At 23.5% G+C, this 19,999-nt stretch overlaps 1 protein-coding gene across 2 annotated transcripts in view; it reads left to right on the top strand.

Annotated features, from left to right (window-relative positions):
- LOC128962086 (serine-rich adhesin for platelets-like) overlaps positions 1 to 19,999 on the top strand; it is an 84,620-nt gene that overhangs the window by 44,877 nt on the left and 19,744 nt on the right. For both annotated transcript variants that reach the window (XM_054308420.1, XM_054308419.1), the window contains 3 exons: positions 17,713 to 18,003; positions 18,514 to 19,008; positions 19,585 to 19,832. In XM_054308420.1, coding sequence (XP_054164395.1) covers positions 17,713 to 18,003; positions 18,514 to 19,008; positions 19,585 to 19,832 — 1,034 coding nt within the window. The remainder of the gene's footprint in view (positions 1 to 17,712; positions 18,004 to 18,513; positions 19,009 to 19,584; positions 19,833 to 19,999) is intronic.

Raw genomic sequence — 19,999 nt, 5'->3', positions numbered from 1 at the left:
ATTCATATGACTAATTAGTATATGACAATAATATCGAAAATGTATTGCAATAGCTATCGCATTGAATGCAATGAAACTAATTTTTTAAAAAAAAAAAGATAATGTATTCAAATAATTATTTCAAAAAACTTTTTTTTTGGTTGAAAAACACAGTATGAGTGCGAGAGAGATATGTCTAAAAAAAATGTTTTATTATTATTAATAGTATTACTACATATAATGTACAGAAAATGTTGTTATTTTACTCTAACAAACAAAAAGTCCCACAAAGTCTATGGAAAATTGTTTCTCTAATTGTTTCACCTGTTTTTTGCACTGTTGTGTGTCGTCCTCATAGTAGTATAATCTGTAGTCCCGGTGCTCAGTATGTGTGTAATATACTGTGTATTATTATTATGTATGAGTTATTTTTTTTTGTTGAGAAAACAACTCATGCGATGACTCATACCATCCCTAATACACATCAAGCATTACTACTATACACAGTACCCATAACCTACCAGTCCTCCTCCAATGGATGCCTTCCAAGTCATACCATTTTTTCTCTCTCTCGTTTCGTAATATAATAGCACTAATAGCTCACCCAAAATATATATATAAATAACAAAAACATTTATAAGTATTTATATACTGTAATAATACAAATAATATAATAATACTTTTTTTTGAAAATATACTTTTATATTATATTATATATGATATAAGTTGTCGGTATTATAATAATAGTTAATATATATATGTTGTTTTTGTTAGCCATTCGTTTAATATATGTATATATATTTGATATACTATAGTAGTATTAGGTATTAGTATATTACTGTATATATAAATTATATTAATATACTGTATGTACAAAATGGTAATATATCTCATATAAAAGGTATATGTGATATAATTTTAATATATATATATATATATATATTTAATATTTAGATATATGTATGTATAGATGTTATTGTATTATATAATTTATATAAATTCATTACTAATGCATTTGTTTGCACTGAGAGCTCATATATATATATATATATATATATATATATATAATATATTTATTATTGGATCAATTTATGAATTAACTATTATATTATATATTACTGTAAACATCATTATATATCCGTGTATAATGTAATGCAATAATAATAATAATATTGTAGAAAAATTTTATATATAATAAAAACAACAACAACAAAAAAAGTAAAAATATTTTTTATGCATTATATTAGTTGTAATAATAATAATAATAATAGGTTTTATACAGTATTTTCTTAATAATGATATAATAATGTGTTTTATTTTTCATTTTTCAATAGAATAATGTTATATTTAAATAATAATAATAATATAACAATAATACTCGTATATAATAGTATTTTTGTGGACAAAAAAATGTTTTTTTTTATATATAGTTGTTGTTAATGATATTATTTATTGAATAAAAAAATCAGTTGACATTTTTCAACATAATTTTCATACCTTAATGTCGGTCCCTCTCTCTCTCTCTCTCTCTCTCTCTCTCTAATAATAATAATAATAATAATAATTTTTAGAGAGAGAGAGAGAGAGAACAAGAATTTTTTGCTGATTTTAAAAAAGATATTTTTATAATAATAAAAAAAAATTTAAATATTAAAATTTTTTAATGATATTATACTCGACGTGTGTCAGGTTTCTATCGTATCTATTAATATATCTATAATACTATATATATATATTCATTATAATTATTATAAAAATGTTCAAATCATTATTACAATCACATTGGGCTATGGATTTTTTGATGATAATATTTTAAGATAAATATGTATAGACTAAGCATATACAGAGAGAGAGAGAGAGAGAGAGAGAGAGAGAGAGAGAGAGAGAGAGACATAAAAGATATGACTGTATGTCTAGTGCCCAAACACACACTACCTGTCCACTACATTTGAGATGATTTAATATGATTTAGTAATAGTACGGTAGAGTAGTATTATATACATAAGTATCAGTATTAATATATATATATATATATACAGAATTTTAGTATTTAAATATGATATGAGATTATGAAAATATAAAATATATATTTTGAGCATTTTTATTATTATTAAAACCAAAAATATAATTATGTTAATGATGACTGAACTTTTCAAAAAATATTTAAGTATTTAAATCATTTTTATGAGATTAATATTTTAGATATTTAGTCGAATTTGGCGTTTATTTGATTAAAAGATATTATATGATATATATATATATATTTGATGACTTGGTTTTTTGTATGAAACGTTAATTAATATGATATTTTGATCAACATTTTTTTGAAATAAATTATTCACAACAAAAATTTTTGTAGTCATTATTATTTTGTAATTATTGATTTTATTATTATATTTTTTTGTTTTTTGAATATTTAACAAACTATTTACTGTATATAAATGTGTATTAAAAATGCTTATTTGAGCACAAAATTAATATATAATTCAAGTTTTCTGATATGAAAAATGCATTAATATATATATATATATATATAATTTTATTTAATATTTCGAAATTTAAATTAATTTAATTTGTCATTTAAAATATATCTAAAAATTAATGCTATAAATTGAAAAATAATAATTTCCACTGAAAAGCACTTAATATTTTTGAAAATAAAAAAGATTAACTAAAATTTATTAGTATTATTAATAATAAGGGATTGAAATAAAATTTATATTTTCTGCAATTTATTTTATTCAAATACAATATTATATAATTTATAAAATGTTAAAAAATTGGGTATTATTATTAATATTATTTAAAATTCATTCAATTGGAAAATATACAGTATATATACATTGTGTAATATATCATATATATATATGTATATATATATTTTATTGTAATTTATTTAATGTAATGTATTTTATTTTAATGAGAAATACTTTATATAGATATATATATATTGAAGAAAAATGTGTTGTAATTTATATTTAATATATATTAAAGATTCAAACCATGAATGTATACTTTATAGTTAACTGTTTGGTTAACAAAAAACAAAATAAAAAAAAGGGTGATCCCATACCCTCATGATATATACAATCTCATAAAATAAGGTGTATTTTAGATTTAGCCCCACATGAATAAAAACTACACATTTTTAAATAATAATAATAAATACAGTGATTTTTTACACCCAATAATATATATATATATATATATATATGCTTTATTTATACTGTATAATGACAACCAACAAACTTGATATATATATATATATATATATAACTGTGTAATATAACTATTTGTAATTTTAGGTTTCATAATAGGGGGGGAAATAGTTTACCTGAAAAAAATAATTAATTAATTAATAATAGCAACCAAAGAGAAATGTTTAATCAAAATTCAAGTTCACATAATTGTTATCAAAAAAAAAATTAAATGCATTTTTTCGTAGTTTTTTTGTTGTTAATAATTTATTGGTCTYTCTCTCTCTMTCTCTCTCTCTCTCTCTCTCTCTCTCTCTATCCCTTCAAAACAAGATTTAATAATAAATTATATAAATGTTTTTATAATGTTAAAAGTTTATGCAATATACTGTATATATACAGTATTAATAATGTATGTGTTTTAGCATTAAATAGCATTTGTTTGTTAGTATACCTGTATATATATATATATCTAAACATTAATACAATAGATTGATTTTTTTAATTAGGAAATGAATTTATATAATATTAATAATATTAATAATATTTTGTTAACTCATTTGGCCAATGATTTAGCGTTTACTTCTAGTGATTGCAAGAAAATGATTATTTATTTTTTGTTATTATTATAAATTATATACAGTATATACAGCACTAAATTGGAAATACTGTACAATAATAATAATAATATTAGATTTGTTATTAAAACCGTGTAATCGATATAACATTATTATTATAATAGTTTATGTGTTGTATTAGCCCATGAATTTAATGTTGATTAAGTTTAACAATAATAATAATGATAATAATAATAATACTGATTTATAATGGTTTATAGTGTTTAGGAAAAATAAATTATTTATAATTAAATACTAAATGACCTCATATAACCTACCAGTGCGTTGATAAGTGGTGTGTATGTATGTGTATGTGTGTTGGACCAGTAGTTTGACTGGTAAAATGTTTTAACCAATTTTGTTGTTGTATACTGTATATACTGTATGTATGTATGTATGTATGTATGTATGAACTAACCAATTAACCAGACAATTGGTCGACAATTGCTGTGAAACTATATATTTTTTATTATTTAGAAAACAATGACATTATTATTCAATATGTATATTATTATTATTATTTTGTTGTATATAATGTATTTATAATAAATACATATGTAATTGTGATGAATTATAATTATGATTTTTTATTTTTTTTAAAAAAAAGTTGCCAGTGAATTGGCACACAATTATGTGTACAATATTATTATAAGTATAAGTATATGTATTTATGAATAAATTATTTATATTATTGTTATTATCGGTATTTAAGTCATGTGTGTGTGTTGTAGGAAAAGGGGAGGTCATAGGTATGATAGACATAATATATATATATATATTGTATATACTGTATGTATGTATAAAAAACGGCAGGACATTTGATAGATATATTTTTATTGTTGTTGTTTTTATTTGGTTATATACAGGGGTAATACTGTGTGTGTATGTGTATAGTAATAATAAATTTATAGATAATAATTAAGTTTTTTGTTGTTGTTGTTGTCTTATTTCATAAGCAATTGTTTTTTAATTATATTGATTATCAACATATAAACTATTTTCTAAAAATGTTATTATTGATTGCACACAACAAATATGTTATTAAAAAATTTACAAAAACCTAATCACTATCTTTACTAAAAATATGTTTTAGATTATTATTATTATTATTATTACTATTATTTTAGTAGCTATTTGTCAATCATTGTGAACAACAACAACAACAACAAAAAAGTTCATCTATTTTTATTTGAATTTTTTGATTGAAGTATTAGTACATAATATAACATAAGGAACCAATAGGTGATGCGCGTGTTGTTAGGTTTTTTAAATAGTTTAGTTGACTTTTTTTTTGAAAAATTTTATTTATATACATTTCCTAATTTGAAACCCTTATATACTGTATATATAAAATCTAATATAACGAGAGGTGTATCTAATCTATAGATTAATAGTTATATAATTTAAAAATAAAATATATATATATATATATAAAAATTTTTAATGACTGCTGTGTGTGAGTGTATAGTATAGCTCATGAATCAGGAAATTGATTGAAACGGGTGTTAGTAATAATGTTTAGGTTGTTTGCCTGTATCTAATTTTTGTTGTTGGCTAAAGCAGCTATGGTATGGTATGGTTAGCTATGAGAAAACTACTGGGCCTATCGTGGTGTGTGTGTGTGTGTGTGTGTGTGTGTTATCTAACACTTTAAATAAAAGCCAAAAACTTGACTTTTTAAGAGCTCTAGACTTCTTCAATAATACAATAGCGATAGCAATAGACAGCAATAATAATAACAACAACAAAAAGTCATTGATTTATATATAATATAATATTTTCTTATAAGACATAAAAACAATTTTTTATAGTTGTTTTTTGAATTGGATGAATGTATTGATTGTAAATTATTATTATATAAATCTATTCAATTGACTGTCCATTGTTTAGTGTGTGTGTCTGTATAGTACAGGTGTTTGTTTAGGCAATCAATTTTTTATTGCTGGTTATACAGCCCATCCATCCTCTTATTAGTATAAAAAGCATACAAAAACCAACAACAATAATATAAATTAAAGTCATGAGAAAATAGATGATTATAAACTGTTTTTTTAATATATAAATAAATTTATTAGACTTTTTTGTTTGGATATAAAAAAAGCGATACATTATTAAATGATATATATTTATGTATATTTATGGTTATATATATATATATACTGTATCCATATAACCAAATGTAATTAAATTGAAAATACAATAATAAAATGTAATTTATTTTTATTGTTTGTATTAGATTTTCAAGTTTACTCTCTCTCTCTCTCTCTCTCTCTCTCTCTCTCTCTCTCTCTCTCTGTGTGTGTGTGTGTGTGTGTGTGTGTGTGTGTTTAACTAACTGTTTTTTTTTGTTGGTCGATAATATTCACACACAAAAAATTGGTTTTTTAATTAAATATAATATTTTAGTTGTGTGTGTGTGATATCCAGGGTTTACTAAAAAAAATTTATGGTTATCTCACTTAATGCACTTTTTTAAAAAAAAAGTTAGTTATTTTTTTAGTTAAATTGTTTTGAATAATAAATTATCACCAATTTATTATATCTTTTCATAAAAAAATAGTTTTCCTATAAAAAAAATTATTATTATTATTTTAATTGAATTGAAACAATATCCTGTATATATATATTAAAAAATAAATGTAATAATGAATTGGATTATTTTTGTTGTTGTTTAATATATAAATTAATTGATTTTTTTCATAGATTACATTTAGTAATATTATTATTATTATTATTATTCGCAATAATTTGATACGAAATTTAATTAATTTTGTTGTTGTGATATAATGTGTTGTATAATATAAGTTATATAATGTAATATTACACACACATACACACACACACACACCCATGATATTTGTTATCATCATTATCTTAAAAATCTTAGACATACACACAATAAATATTTATAATGAATTACTAGTATTATTTTGCTTGATATATATTTATAGCTTATATACTGTATATAATTTATATATATATATWTATCTTATCTTTTAATTTCTCTCTCACTCACTCACTCACTGTTTGTCAAAAAATTATATATATATATATATATATAAAGTGTTCATAAAGTTTTTGGGCAAATATTATACTTTAATATATATATATATACTGTATATTAAAGTACAGAATTTTGTTTGTCTGAAAATCCTCTTTTCATAAAAAATACAAATAAAATAAAACACATTATATTAGAGAGAGAGAGAGAGAGAGAGAGAGAGAGAGAGATATGGATCTGATATGACACATGAAATACATGGCAATAACTTTACTTTTTTTATGGTTGAAAATTATTAGATTTTATTTTATTTATTTGGACGCCTATCTATCACATATAAACTTATTATAAGATATTTTTTTTATTTATTTGATAGTTTATCTTTATTATTGAATTGAATTTTTTTTAATATAATATATCCACATATTATATCACACATATTATTGCTCTACTATTGACTGACTTAACTATACACACAAAAAATTATATAACGAAATATTGTATATAATAATAATATTAATAATAATCTGGGTATTTTTTTCGGATATGAAATTCATCTGTAAATGTTGAAATTATTTACTACATATCTACTAATATAATAAAAAACAAAATATATAATATTAGTAATAACTGAACACTAATAACAAAAAAAAGAAATTATATTTAATTCACTATTCAATAACTGATTGCTAGTATGTATGTATGTGTGTGTGTGTGTGTGTAGTATGAATTATAGGCATATCTATCATTCAATGGCTATGATTTAAGTCCATATTAATAAATATTATATTTTTTTTGGTACTATGCTGTCATATATATAGTAGCACTGGTAGGCTGTTTGAAGAGAGAGAGAGAGAGAGAGAGAGAGAGAGAGATAATATGTGTTTTATGTTAAGAATTTATGGCAGTATTTAATTCAATTGAGTTTCTCTTATATATATATATATATGAGTCTTATATATCTATCTTTTATATTATTATTATATTTTCTTCCTTATATTATATAAGTTGTTATATATATATATATATAAGAAATATTTGCTTTAATTATATTTTGTATTTTTTTTATTATTATTATTATATTTTGCTCAGGGATTAGATATAGTATTATATAATATTATATACACTATGTATAACTTGATAAATATATATTGCTATAGTGTCAGCGTTATCTCAATCTTTCAACAAAAAAAAATAGTTCCTGTTTTATATATATATATATACAAATATATAATATAATGTAATATATAAATATAATATAATATATTTTTTCATTAGATATTTATTTAATATAATATAATTTTCTTGTATTATTATTAAATTTTGTTTTGTTTTTTTGGATATAATAGAGAGCGAGAAATTTGTTTAGCGTTTAGTATAGATGAAAGAAAATTGGTTTTTTTGTTTTATGTGTTTTTTAATATTAATTTCTATATATTTTTGTTTTGTTTTGTTGTTGTTTTTTGTTGTTCATCTTTTTCGGCTTATATGAGATATACATTCAGTAATTTTTCTGTCATTTAAAGTCTAGATTTTCATTATTAAAATATTAATGGAGAATAAGAAATAATAATAATAATAATATAATTTATTTTATTTTGCTATATATATGTTGCAAATATTTCATATTATTATTATTATTATTATTATATAAATGAAATTACATTATGCGTGAATAAATTGTATTATATATTTTTTTAAATTACAAATTTAAATACTGTATAAATATATATTCATTTATGCATTTTACGCTTAAACTATTTTATTTTATTATACTATTATCACTATTTTTCATTAAAATTGTTGATTAAAATTATAACTATATGTATATATTTGACTGACTGTCTATTTAATAAAAAAATATATAAATATATAATTTTTACTAAATCTGTATAGTTTAGTGTCATTCATATATTAACATAAAATATTTTTAATGATATAAATTTATATATATATATATATAGATAAGTGTCTGACTGTCTGTATGTGTTGGAAAAATGTCAGCAAATTTGAGATTTTTATGAATATTTAGTTAATTGGATATTTAGTTTGAAAATATAACGATATTATTATTATTATTATTATTAGAAAGTTTATCGACTTAAGAATATTCTGTATATTCAATCAATTTGTTTTTCCAGTGAAAATATATAAATATATAGTTATTGTTATTATTGTTGTTGTTATCTACGAGTTTATCCATATAAAAATATATATATAYATAATCTCATTAAATTATATATATATAGTATTAAATCTAAAAGTGCAAACTTTGCTTTAAAAATTTGATATGCCAAAAAATATGCCTACTATTACTACTATAACTACACTCCCTCCCGGAGCTCATTGGGAGTATATATATACTGTACTACTGTATAAGTGACTGCACTTTAGTTAAAATTATATTAAATTTAGTATAATATAGTAATAATAATAATAATAATATCATATATATATTATGATGACTACTATACTGCACACCTCTTGAGAGAGTTTTTGAACAAATTTTTGTCAACAAAACTGTTTGGCTTTTATTAAGAGACTCTCTCTTTATATGCAAATATACTTAAAAATTTTGTTGTTGTTGTTGTTGTTATAGTTGTTATTAGAGTTTTCAGTTTGCATTACGTGTCGTTTCATTTTATTTTTGCATTATTTTCATTATTATTATTATTAAATCAATATTTGACGTCAAAATCTTCATATGACTTATCACACACCACACAGTCTACTACTCATACATTATTATTATTAATATTACACACAATATTACTCTATATATACTGTATATATATATGCTGTATATTTTTGTAACTATAGATAGGGCACACAAAACTAACAACACCTCACAACACATATTATATTAAATTGATTAACAGTTTTATTATTATTATTATTTAGTTGTTAGGTTGAAATCATAGTAAAAGCAAAAATTGGTTTTAATTTTTAGTATTATTTTTTTATAATATTAACCAATAAATATTCTGTCTCTCTCTCTCTCTCTCTCTCTCTCTCTCTCTCTCTCTCTCTCTCTCTCTCTCTCTCTGTTATTATTGTCTGATTCCGGATCTCTTATATATATTTTTTGCACAGTTGTGTCTTGAGTTTCATAAATTGACATTTTTTTGTTATTGCATTAAAGTTGTTATTGAATTGAAACAAAATTGATGTATATATACAGTATATATATATATAGTTTATATTTTTTATAGAGAATTTTATGAACACAACAAATATGTTTTATGGCTTTAATTTATTTTCTATATATATTGAGTTTAAGTAAAAAAAATATTTATTGATTTTTGTTAGACTTTTTAAAAAATACACTTTTATTTTAGATGTAATCTAATGTACTTTATATATATACAGTATATGTTCAGTTGAAAAGTGTTTTTGTAATTAAATTTTTGTTGACATTATATTTTTATATATATTTAAAAATTTTACATTTTATACATTCACACGTAACTACACACATACAATACACACAGTTGCATAATTTTAATTAAATTAAAAGTACTAGTACTTTACATATTTTATCAAAAATATAACTTTTTTTTAATTTAAATATTTATAATATACAGCACTAAAAATTTTGTTGTTGTAATTTTTGACGAAACTTGAAAAAATAAATTATTAAAATTGTTGTGTTTATGTGTATGAGAGACTAAAATACAAATTTTTAATTAAAATAATTTTTTTCTAAATAAAAAACTATACATTTGAGAAATTAATTAAATTTTTATAATCAATGCAAAACTTATAATCAGTAGTTTTTTGTTTTGTTTTGTTTGTTACAAACAATAAATTTCAATATTATTTTTACTTATTGTTTTAAATATATATTTACTTTCAATATATTTCAGTTAACTGTCTATCTATTTATCATTAGTTTTTATCTAAACGATAAAATACTTAATTATAATTAAGATCCGCTGAAACACACAAACACACAATATCTCTATGGGTTTTATAATAATAAATCTAGTTTTATACTATAAATTATAATAAAATGAAAATTTTTATATTTATATCCCTCTAAATGTAATTTATTATCTTTGTTTGTTATATTATTGTTTTGTTAGGTCCATCACTGATATACAGTATATATATATATATATATATAATAGTATTATTATTATAAATAATATGTATAATACATATGTATAATAAGCAAACATTACGATAAATTTGTATAATAGTAGAGAAATAAAACAAAACAAAAAATATGAATATTCTTGATATTCTTTAACTTTTATATATATATATATATATATATATATATCTATATTGAATATTATATACAATAATACTGTATTTAGTTTTAGTCAACAATCAATTCAATTTATTTTACGATTTAGATTAATAGTTGCAATTTTACTGTTGGTTTTTATTTTGTTTATATTAAATTGAAATACATATATACACGACATATTGTGTGCGAAAAATTGTTTTCCCATTTATTTTTAGCTCATATATTACTGTAATACTGTAAGTTATATATATTAAGTAAATGAGATTTTTCTTTTCTCTCTCTCTCTCTCTCTCTCTCTCTCTCTCTCTCTCTCTCTCTCTCTCACACACTCTCTCTCTCTCTCTCTCTCTCTCTTTTCTAATATTATATATGATCTTTGATGGCATCATCTCATTGAACTATAATAATGATTACAAACCCCACAAAAAATAAAGGGCACTATTATTCAAAAACTATGTTGTTGTTTGCTGTCTATCCCTTAACCCATAGCTATTTTTGACACATCACTTTCAATTGATGATGTATTCAACTTGTTTGTGAAATTTTAACCGCAACAAAACAATTGATTTTTATCTCATTGAACAAAACAAAACAAAAAAAATGCTAATTATCTCATATATATAAGTTATATATATATAAATATAAATAGACTTATATTTATACGTCAGACTAACACTAGTATATGTCTGTGTGATTCACAATAATTGTATTTTGGCATTAATTGCCGGAAATTTTTACTCAAAAACATTTTTTTCATATAAATAGCATTATATATATGTGTGTGTGTTTGTGACCTTAGTTTGTTGTGAATTGAGGCAATCATTCAAACAAACAAAAACTAAAACTTTTGTTTTTTTTTGAAATTGTTAGTTATATTTATGATGTATTAAATACTGTATGTTTGTGTCATTAAAAAAACTAACATATCATTGAACAATATCTTAACGTTAGAATATTTTTTGTTGTTTTTTCCCAGAATTTTTCGGAATATATATATATATATAAATATATACAGAATTTGCAAAATTCTTGTATTTAGTTACTTATTTGCTTATAAGAGAGAGAGAGAGAGAGAGAGAGAGAGAGAGAGAGAGAGAGAGAGAGAGAGAGAGAGAGAGAGAGAGAGAGAGAGAGAGAGTATTTGTTTGGCAAACATGTACTCTTAATGTTTGTCCCTAATTAAGAGAAGCATCTCTTTTAAGTACATCCCGGTGCTCTATCTGTCTCTCTATCTATCACTTGATCGCACAGTCAACATCAGCCACACACACAGCCAGCACTTGTATGGTTATTCCAATGGGAATACATAACGTTCCGGTGATTATATACATTATTGGCTGCCATTAGTTTCAGGAATAGTAATAGTAGTGATGTTTAGCAAAAATAAGTACACTTTATATACAGTACTATATTTATGATGTTTATATAAAACACACACAGTTTTACTACTGTTTTTTGTTTTTCATCATTACATTGCTGTTCATGTTTTTGGTCTAATTTTCAGTCATTATATTTAGTTGTATTAGTAATAGTAATAGTAGTAGTGATGTGCGTCTTGTTTAGCCTCTTAAATACTTTACAAATTTTACTCACAAGCATTTATTGGTTCTATACTCCCGGTGCTCACTTCAAATATATGTATATTTGATTGTATATTTTTTCAATGCCAATGCTTACATTAACTACTGCTGCTTATATAATAAAACTTTGTGAATGTGTTTGCTTTCATATACCGTATATTATTGTATATATATATATATATATATATATATATATATATATATAGAGAGAGAGAGAGAGAGAGAGAGAGTATATGTTTTTGCTTAATGATCATAACATATGAGATTTTGATGGCAATACAGATCTCTAAATCTCATCAACACATTTGCTGGATGTGTGTGTATATATAGATACTATAGTATAGTATAGTACTTTATCTGTATTTAATATGCCATTCCCATATAAATGCCTCTTTGATCTAATACCGACCCCCAAATGGATGAGAGAGATGTTATGTCTGAATATTAAAGTATATATAATAAGTTAATGTTAGTTTGAATAAAAGCCTACGCATATAAACTTTTTTTTTTAAATACATATTGATATATAAAACATATTTATAATTGTAATAATAATAATATGTATTTTATATATAATCCTCAATCATGAAAATTGTTTGCAATTTTTGTTCAACATTTAATATGAAATAGTTATAATAATAATAATAATAACATATTTATATATAAATCTTTGACTAAACATATGTTTTAGTTTTTGATGTTTAACTTTTGGTTTTATTTAGAGAAAAGATTTTTTTAATAATATAAAAAATGTATTGAAATAACTATATATATATCCTGTTTTACAAACAGTAGAAACTTATATGTCGTTTGCATTATGTCATAGATTTAGTATAAGATTTGAGCAGAAAAATGGATTATTTGTTGAATAAAAATAAAATAAAATAAAAATTTTTATTTATCTTTTTTTTGGTTAGTTGTCTAAATTTTTTGTTATATTTATCATTAACCTAACCTACTATTCCTTACTCTACTACCCATACATACCTCCATACACACTCCTACACCAGTTTTGTAGTTGTTGTTATAGTTGTCGTCAAACTAAATTGTATATATGTTTTGCATATATATTAGATTTTTTTGTGTCATGTTTTTTAATTTTGTTGGGTGTTATTGTGTGTGTGTGTGTGTGTGTGTTGTGAAAAAATATCGACAAAAAAAATATCTATCGGGTATTACTACTGATTAAATGGAAATCTACTTTTTTATTGTTTGATTTGATTGCATCAAATAGAGAGAGAGAGAGAGAGATCCCTTTGAAACATAATTTATTTTTATTTTTATCGCTATATTTATGCGAATATATTGTCTATTATTATTGTCTTCAATCTCATGGCGAAACTTTTTGTATTGTATAATATATTATATATTATTATTATTATTACTAGTATTTGTTGGGTTTTCTAGTGTGAGTATGTTTATGTGCATAGCTATGCTATTTCAAAGTTATTTGTTTATAAAAGATTTATTGCCAGTTATTGGACAAAATCCAACATTATTTGATTGCTCTCTCTCTCTCTCTCTCTCTCTCTCTCTCTCTCTCTYTCTCTTTCTCTCTCTCATCTACTGTCTGTTCAATGTTTTTTCAATCACTATATTGTTCCCCATCTTTGTATTGCTTTTTATAATATAGATTCTTGTCTATAGAGAGGGAATATTCTGCAAATTCTTGAGAGAGAGAGAGAAAAACAGTGAGAGTTTGAGTGAGTGATGTCTATGACTATATATATATATATATAGTATACTCCCTGTGCTGTCATTTTATTCAATATATATTTTGATTTTTACTTTGCAATTGATTTCCTTTACTTTGACTGACTGTTTGCTTAGATTTGCTACTTTTTTGCAATCAAATATGATTTTATATATATATAAAATAATATATATATATATATATATATATATATATATATTTATTGATTGACTGCTAGTCTCCTATCGTAAAAACCAAACGTTACCATAGACTTTATCTATCGATTTTTATTATTATATAAATTTAATATTTTCTCAATTTTATCGATTACTTTCACTATTTAAACAATCAATTGAAAACTTAATCTATATGTGTGTGTGTTTTAATGCAATATCTATAAAATATAAATACAGTACTTAAAAAATTTTGGTTTATATATATATATTATGTTCAAATCAATTTCAAGTTTTTATTTTATATATATATATTTCTTCAAGTATTTCATATTATTAATATAATATCTATAAGTTATATAATATCATATTTTTTCAAATGTTTCTGATTGATTTTCAATAACACATTTAGGGTTTGAAAAACTCAAAACTTTAATATTGTATATATATACTGTATATATAATGATAATAACTATATTTTTTATTATTTGATTATATATATAATATATAAATTTATATATAAATAAATATAATTTGTGATTTGAAATTAAATATATAGGGATTTAGTTGGAAATTTGAAATTATTTTCAAAAGTGTGTATATAATATACACTTTTAGATTATATATTAAATAAATCCAATTGCAATAAAAATCTCAAATAACACCAACAATTTTTTTTAAAAAAAAACTCAATTTTTTATGAAAACTTTTTTAATTACATTATATTCAACTTTTGTCTTTCTATATAAAAAAATAAAGTTTTTATCTAATGTTTTTTTGTTGAGAAAAATATATAAACTCAAAATGATATGATAGTACTCTTATTATTATTTTTTATATGTTATAACTGTCTATATATTTATCTCAATGTGTTTTTTTCTCGTTATATTAATAGTATTGTTTTGTATCATTGGATTTAACATTTAAACCATTTTTTTTGTTATTTTGATTGTATATATTTCTTTTACAATAGACTTATATAATAATAATAATAATAAATGATATCCTATTTAAAGCACAAATTGAGTTAATTTTTTGTTCAAACAGAAAAAAACATTACATTAGAAAATAAAATAATTTTCTAATGGATTTTCTCCAAGCATTTCCTAACATTGATGTCATTGTCTGTATTTGTGTATAAAATATATATATATATTGTATCTAATATTTAGTTTAGTTTTAGTTACATTACATAGGATTTATGTGAAATGTTTAATTAAAATAAATATTGAGAAATAATAATAATAATAATACTAATTGATTCACTAATAGTGTTATATTGTATCATTTTTGTATCATTAATTAATACTGTATATATATATATATATAAGTTACAAATATAATAAACTTATTTGCTTAGAAATATACTAAATTTACTAAATAATAAAATGAGTTTAATGAAGGACTGGTATGTTTTATGTGTGTGAAAGATAGGTAAGGTATATGTAATATTAGTTTGTTTGCAATTAAGCAATTGTGTTGACAATTGGCGCAACAATTTTTGTTGTTGTTGTTGGACTATAGAGTAGTATATATATATGTACTGTACTTATATGTATTAAAAAAAGTCATTGAAAAAAAACTACAAGCACTGGCATATAATATAATCATTAAGCTATATGTATACTATGTATATACAGTATATATGTTACACAAAAAAAAACAATTTTGTTAAAATAAGTTTATCTTCATTAGGTTTTTAATGATAGTTTTATTTTTGTTTGTTTGTTAGTTAGTTTGTTTTGTTGTTATTATTTCAATTAGTAATATTGCTGTTATATATATACTATATATAATATTAGTTGCGACTAGTGGTGTGTGTGTGTGTGTGTATGTGTTTTATTTTAGTTTAATGTAAATTTTAAATATCAGATACTATGTATCAAATTTACATTAAATGTATAATGTATTCACAATTTAATATTTTTAATGTTTGTTTTTTATTTAAAAATTATTATAATATTATATTTCAATATATAATAATAATTTGTTTGAATATTTGTTATATAATATATTTTATTAATATACTGTATATATAAAAAAAAAAGTTTTGTAATTTGAAAACACACCTCCTTTTACCGTACATTTTGCATATATATATATGATATGATATATATGCCTAAGCAATGATGATATTGATCTCTTGATTTATGTGATGTATTTAGTAGACTCTCGGGTTAAATAAATACAAAAAAATTTTAATTATATAATATGTCTGGACTGTTGTCTCTCTCTATACCTCCAGTTCCTATCTATTATACAAAAAAAAACTACCAGTTTTTCTCTATGTGTCTGCTGTGTATATATATGTATGTGCCATCTAAATACAATGTATCTAATTTGGCAAACACTGGTTTTATAATAATACTGATTGTTGTTGTGTTGTATTATATTATCATGATTATTATTATTATTATTATTATTATTTTCAATAGTGTACCCATTGAACTGCCAATTTTTGGTGTGTTGTTGTTGTTGTTTGCACGGTTAGGTTAACTCTATGCCATTGAGTTCACGTATTCAAATGGAAATACAGTTTTTTTTGTTTTGTTTTGTTTTGTTTTGTTTTGTTTTGTTTTGTGTGTATAGTAAAAAACTGATTTATGGCATTACCCGATTATAAACAATAGCAAAATGCAAATTATATAATAAACACTAGGAAAAAAAGCTACCTTTCCTCGAATAGTTGTCTATCTATCTAATGTCTATACAGTAAATATATGCTGTATATATACTGTATATATGATTGTAAAATAAATAGCAATATATTTACAAATAAAATATTTTAGAGATTTACTATTATATATACAGACTTTATATATATAGAGTTGTATTTATAATTAAAATCAATTTAATTTACTGTTGTATATGTTGTGTAATAGCATTTGATATTCACATAATAGAGATTATATTAGTTTTTTCTCAGCACTGTTAGGTTAAGTTTGTTATATTAAATTTATCCATTACTTTATAGTGTGTACTATACTGTATGTATGTAGTAGTGATGTGTAATACTGTAGCACTGGTATTGATTTTTTCTCCATTAAAAATAAGTCTATATATTCTGTGTGTATGTATAAGTGTATGAATGAGTGGGTTATATATATATATATATATATATCACATCTAATCATATGACTGACTATATACTGTATATAATATATAATTTATATTTTAAAGAAATTTCTTATATATTTTTCTCATTTATAATCTACAGGTTATCAGATGATAGACTATACGATAGTAGGGAAGGCAGGACAGGTGGCTCACTGAACAACAACAACAACAATAGCTACGAACGATTAGACAATCCTTATATAAAGAGGAACGTCGGGTATTTGGACGACCCTAACGACTATCCCAACCGAAGCCGATCTCGTGATAGACATTTTAGTCGAAACATTACTACTACTAATAATAATAATACAAATAATAATAATAATAGTAATATTATTAATAATAATATTAATAATAGTAATAATAATAGTTATAATGATGGCATAGACAGGTACGTGTCTTTAAGCCGTGACATGGCTTTCCTATTATTAAATTTTTTTATTAAATTATAATATTAAATTAAATGGTTAAACTTGTATATAAAAAAATAAAAATGTGTGTATAATATTGATAGAAAATAATAATATCCAATAAGTTTAAATTGCTTTTAACTAATAACTAGTGGACAGTTAGTTAGATATTGTACATGTAGTTTGGATTTAATTGAATTAATTTAATTGAATATATATTATATTTATATCATATATATATATATATTTAATACTATTCCCTAAACACATAACAACCCATTTAAAAAAAAGTATTGCAAAAATACATAACAACCAAAAAAAACTAATTAAATATAACACATAAAAAATACATATAAATTTTAATCAACAAAAATTTCTATTAGTATTATTAGTATACTGTGTATACTATTTATTAAATTATTTTTATATGTGTGTGCAATGAAAACAATAATTTTTTAAAAAAATATTTATATTTTCTGATATTTTCACAGAAGTCAGAGTCACTTTCGGGCGTACAATAGGTCCGGCAGCCAAAGCCACTTTGATGGACAACAACAACAACGATATCCATCATCAGCTGAACAACTACTCGATGATAATAGTAATACCTCTACGACGACCACACTATCGTCAGCAGCCCGAGGAGGTGGTGGTGGCAGCGCACAGGGCGTGGGTCTGCCGCCACTACTACTGGGCTCAGGCGGAAGCGGAGTCGGCGGCGGCGGTTCAAACGTTTTGCTTCAGCAGCGACGTATGACATCGGTAACGACGACGACCAGCGGTGGCGTATCGTCTACGGTGTCGTCGCCGCCGCTCAAGAAGCGCAAAAAGAAGAAGTCGTTGCGTTCGCATTCGGCTTCTCCGTCGCCATCCCGTTCCAGTTCGCTTAGTTCGGCGCGCAGTCAGTCGCCATCGTCCTCATCAAACATATCGACGTCCAGCCACAGCAGCCGAAGCCCATCACCGGCCAAATCTCAGTCCCCATTGTATGTCTCTTTTTTTTGGTTTAGCTTTTTTGATGATACAAAAAGAAATGTTTGCATCTCTTTCATCCCGGAGCTCTACTAATCTAACTATCCCCCCCAACTCATTATCTCTAAGAACAGTTACCCCGCCCTTCCCTTTATCTCAATACGGTCTCTCCCTTTCCTCTAATCTCTTTATTTTTAGATGAGTTTCTCCATTCATATACTATGACTTATTGTCTTCAAATGTCTTTGACTCGAAAGACAAAACCGTATAATTTATTATCCTATTCTCTCTCTCTCTCTCTCTCTCTCTCTCTTGTTTTGACATCAATTTGTATGCCACTGACATCACACACACACACACCTATTATCTTTATACTATCCTCTTTATAATATCTATTATATTAATAAATATTTTGCTTGCATTGTGTGTGTGTGTCTGTGTGAGTGATCCCTTTCCTCCCGCTTCCCTCCCATCCTTCAAAAACTAACAACTTATCATCAATTACTAAATGATACATACATTTTGATTCATAGTCACCATAAAACCATTTATTAATTAATTAATTTGTTTGCATTTTGTTTTTATTGTAGATCATTGTACAGCAGTCGCAAAGATCGTTCCGGTGGTGGCGGCGGCGGCGGAGGCGTCGGCGGCAGTAACTCAGTGCTAATATCGGCCGCCACGACCACCAACAACAACATCAGTACCTCATCTCAGGGTTCAAATCATACGCCACTACACAATAGCGCCGCAACTCCCGGTTCCGATAGTTCAGTTGATAAAGACGATAGTCGGCCGTTGGCCATATGCGTCAAGAATCTGCCCGTCAGGTCGACAGGTATGTGTGTTCCCCATCCACCCACACCACCCCTCCCCTATCGGACGATACCTTTCAATATATTTTAGTCACACACACACACACACACACACACACACATTAAAAATAATTATAATGCTTGAACACCCCGCCATTATCTCACGAGCACCCATACCACACAATAATGC

The sequence above is a fragment of the Oppia nitens genome, unplaced genomic scaffold, assembly GCF_028296485.1.
Source record: "Oppia nitens isolate AA-2021 unplaced genomic scaffold, nextdenovo-longstitch-racon4-pilon3 scaffold6_pilon_pilon_pilon, whole genome shotgun sequence".
Taxonomy (NCBI): domain Eukaryota; kingdom Metazoa; phylum Arthropoda; class Arachnida; order Sarcoptiformes; family Oppiidae; genus Oppia; species Oppia nitens.
Note: the sequence above shows the minus strand (reverse complement) of the source record. Positions and strands in the feature narration are given on the sequence as shown.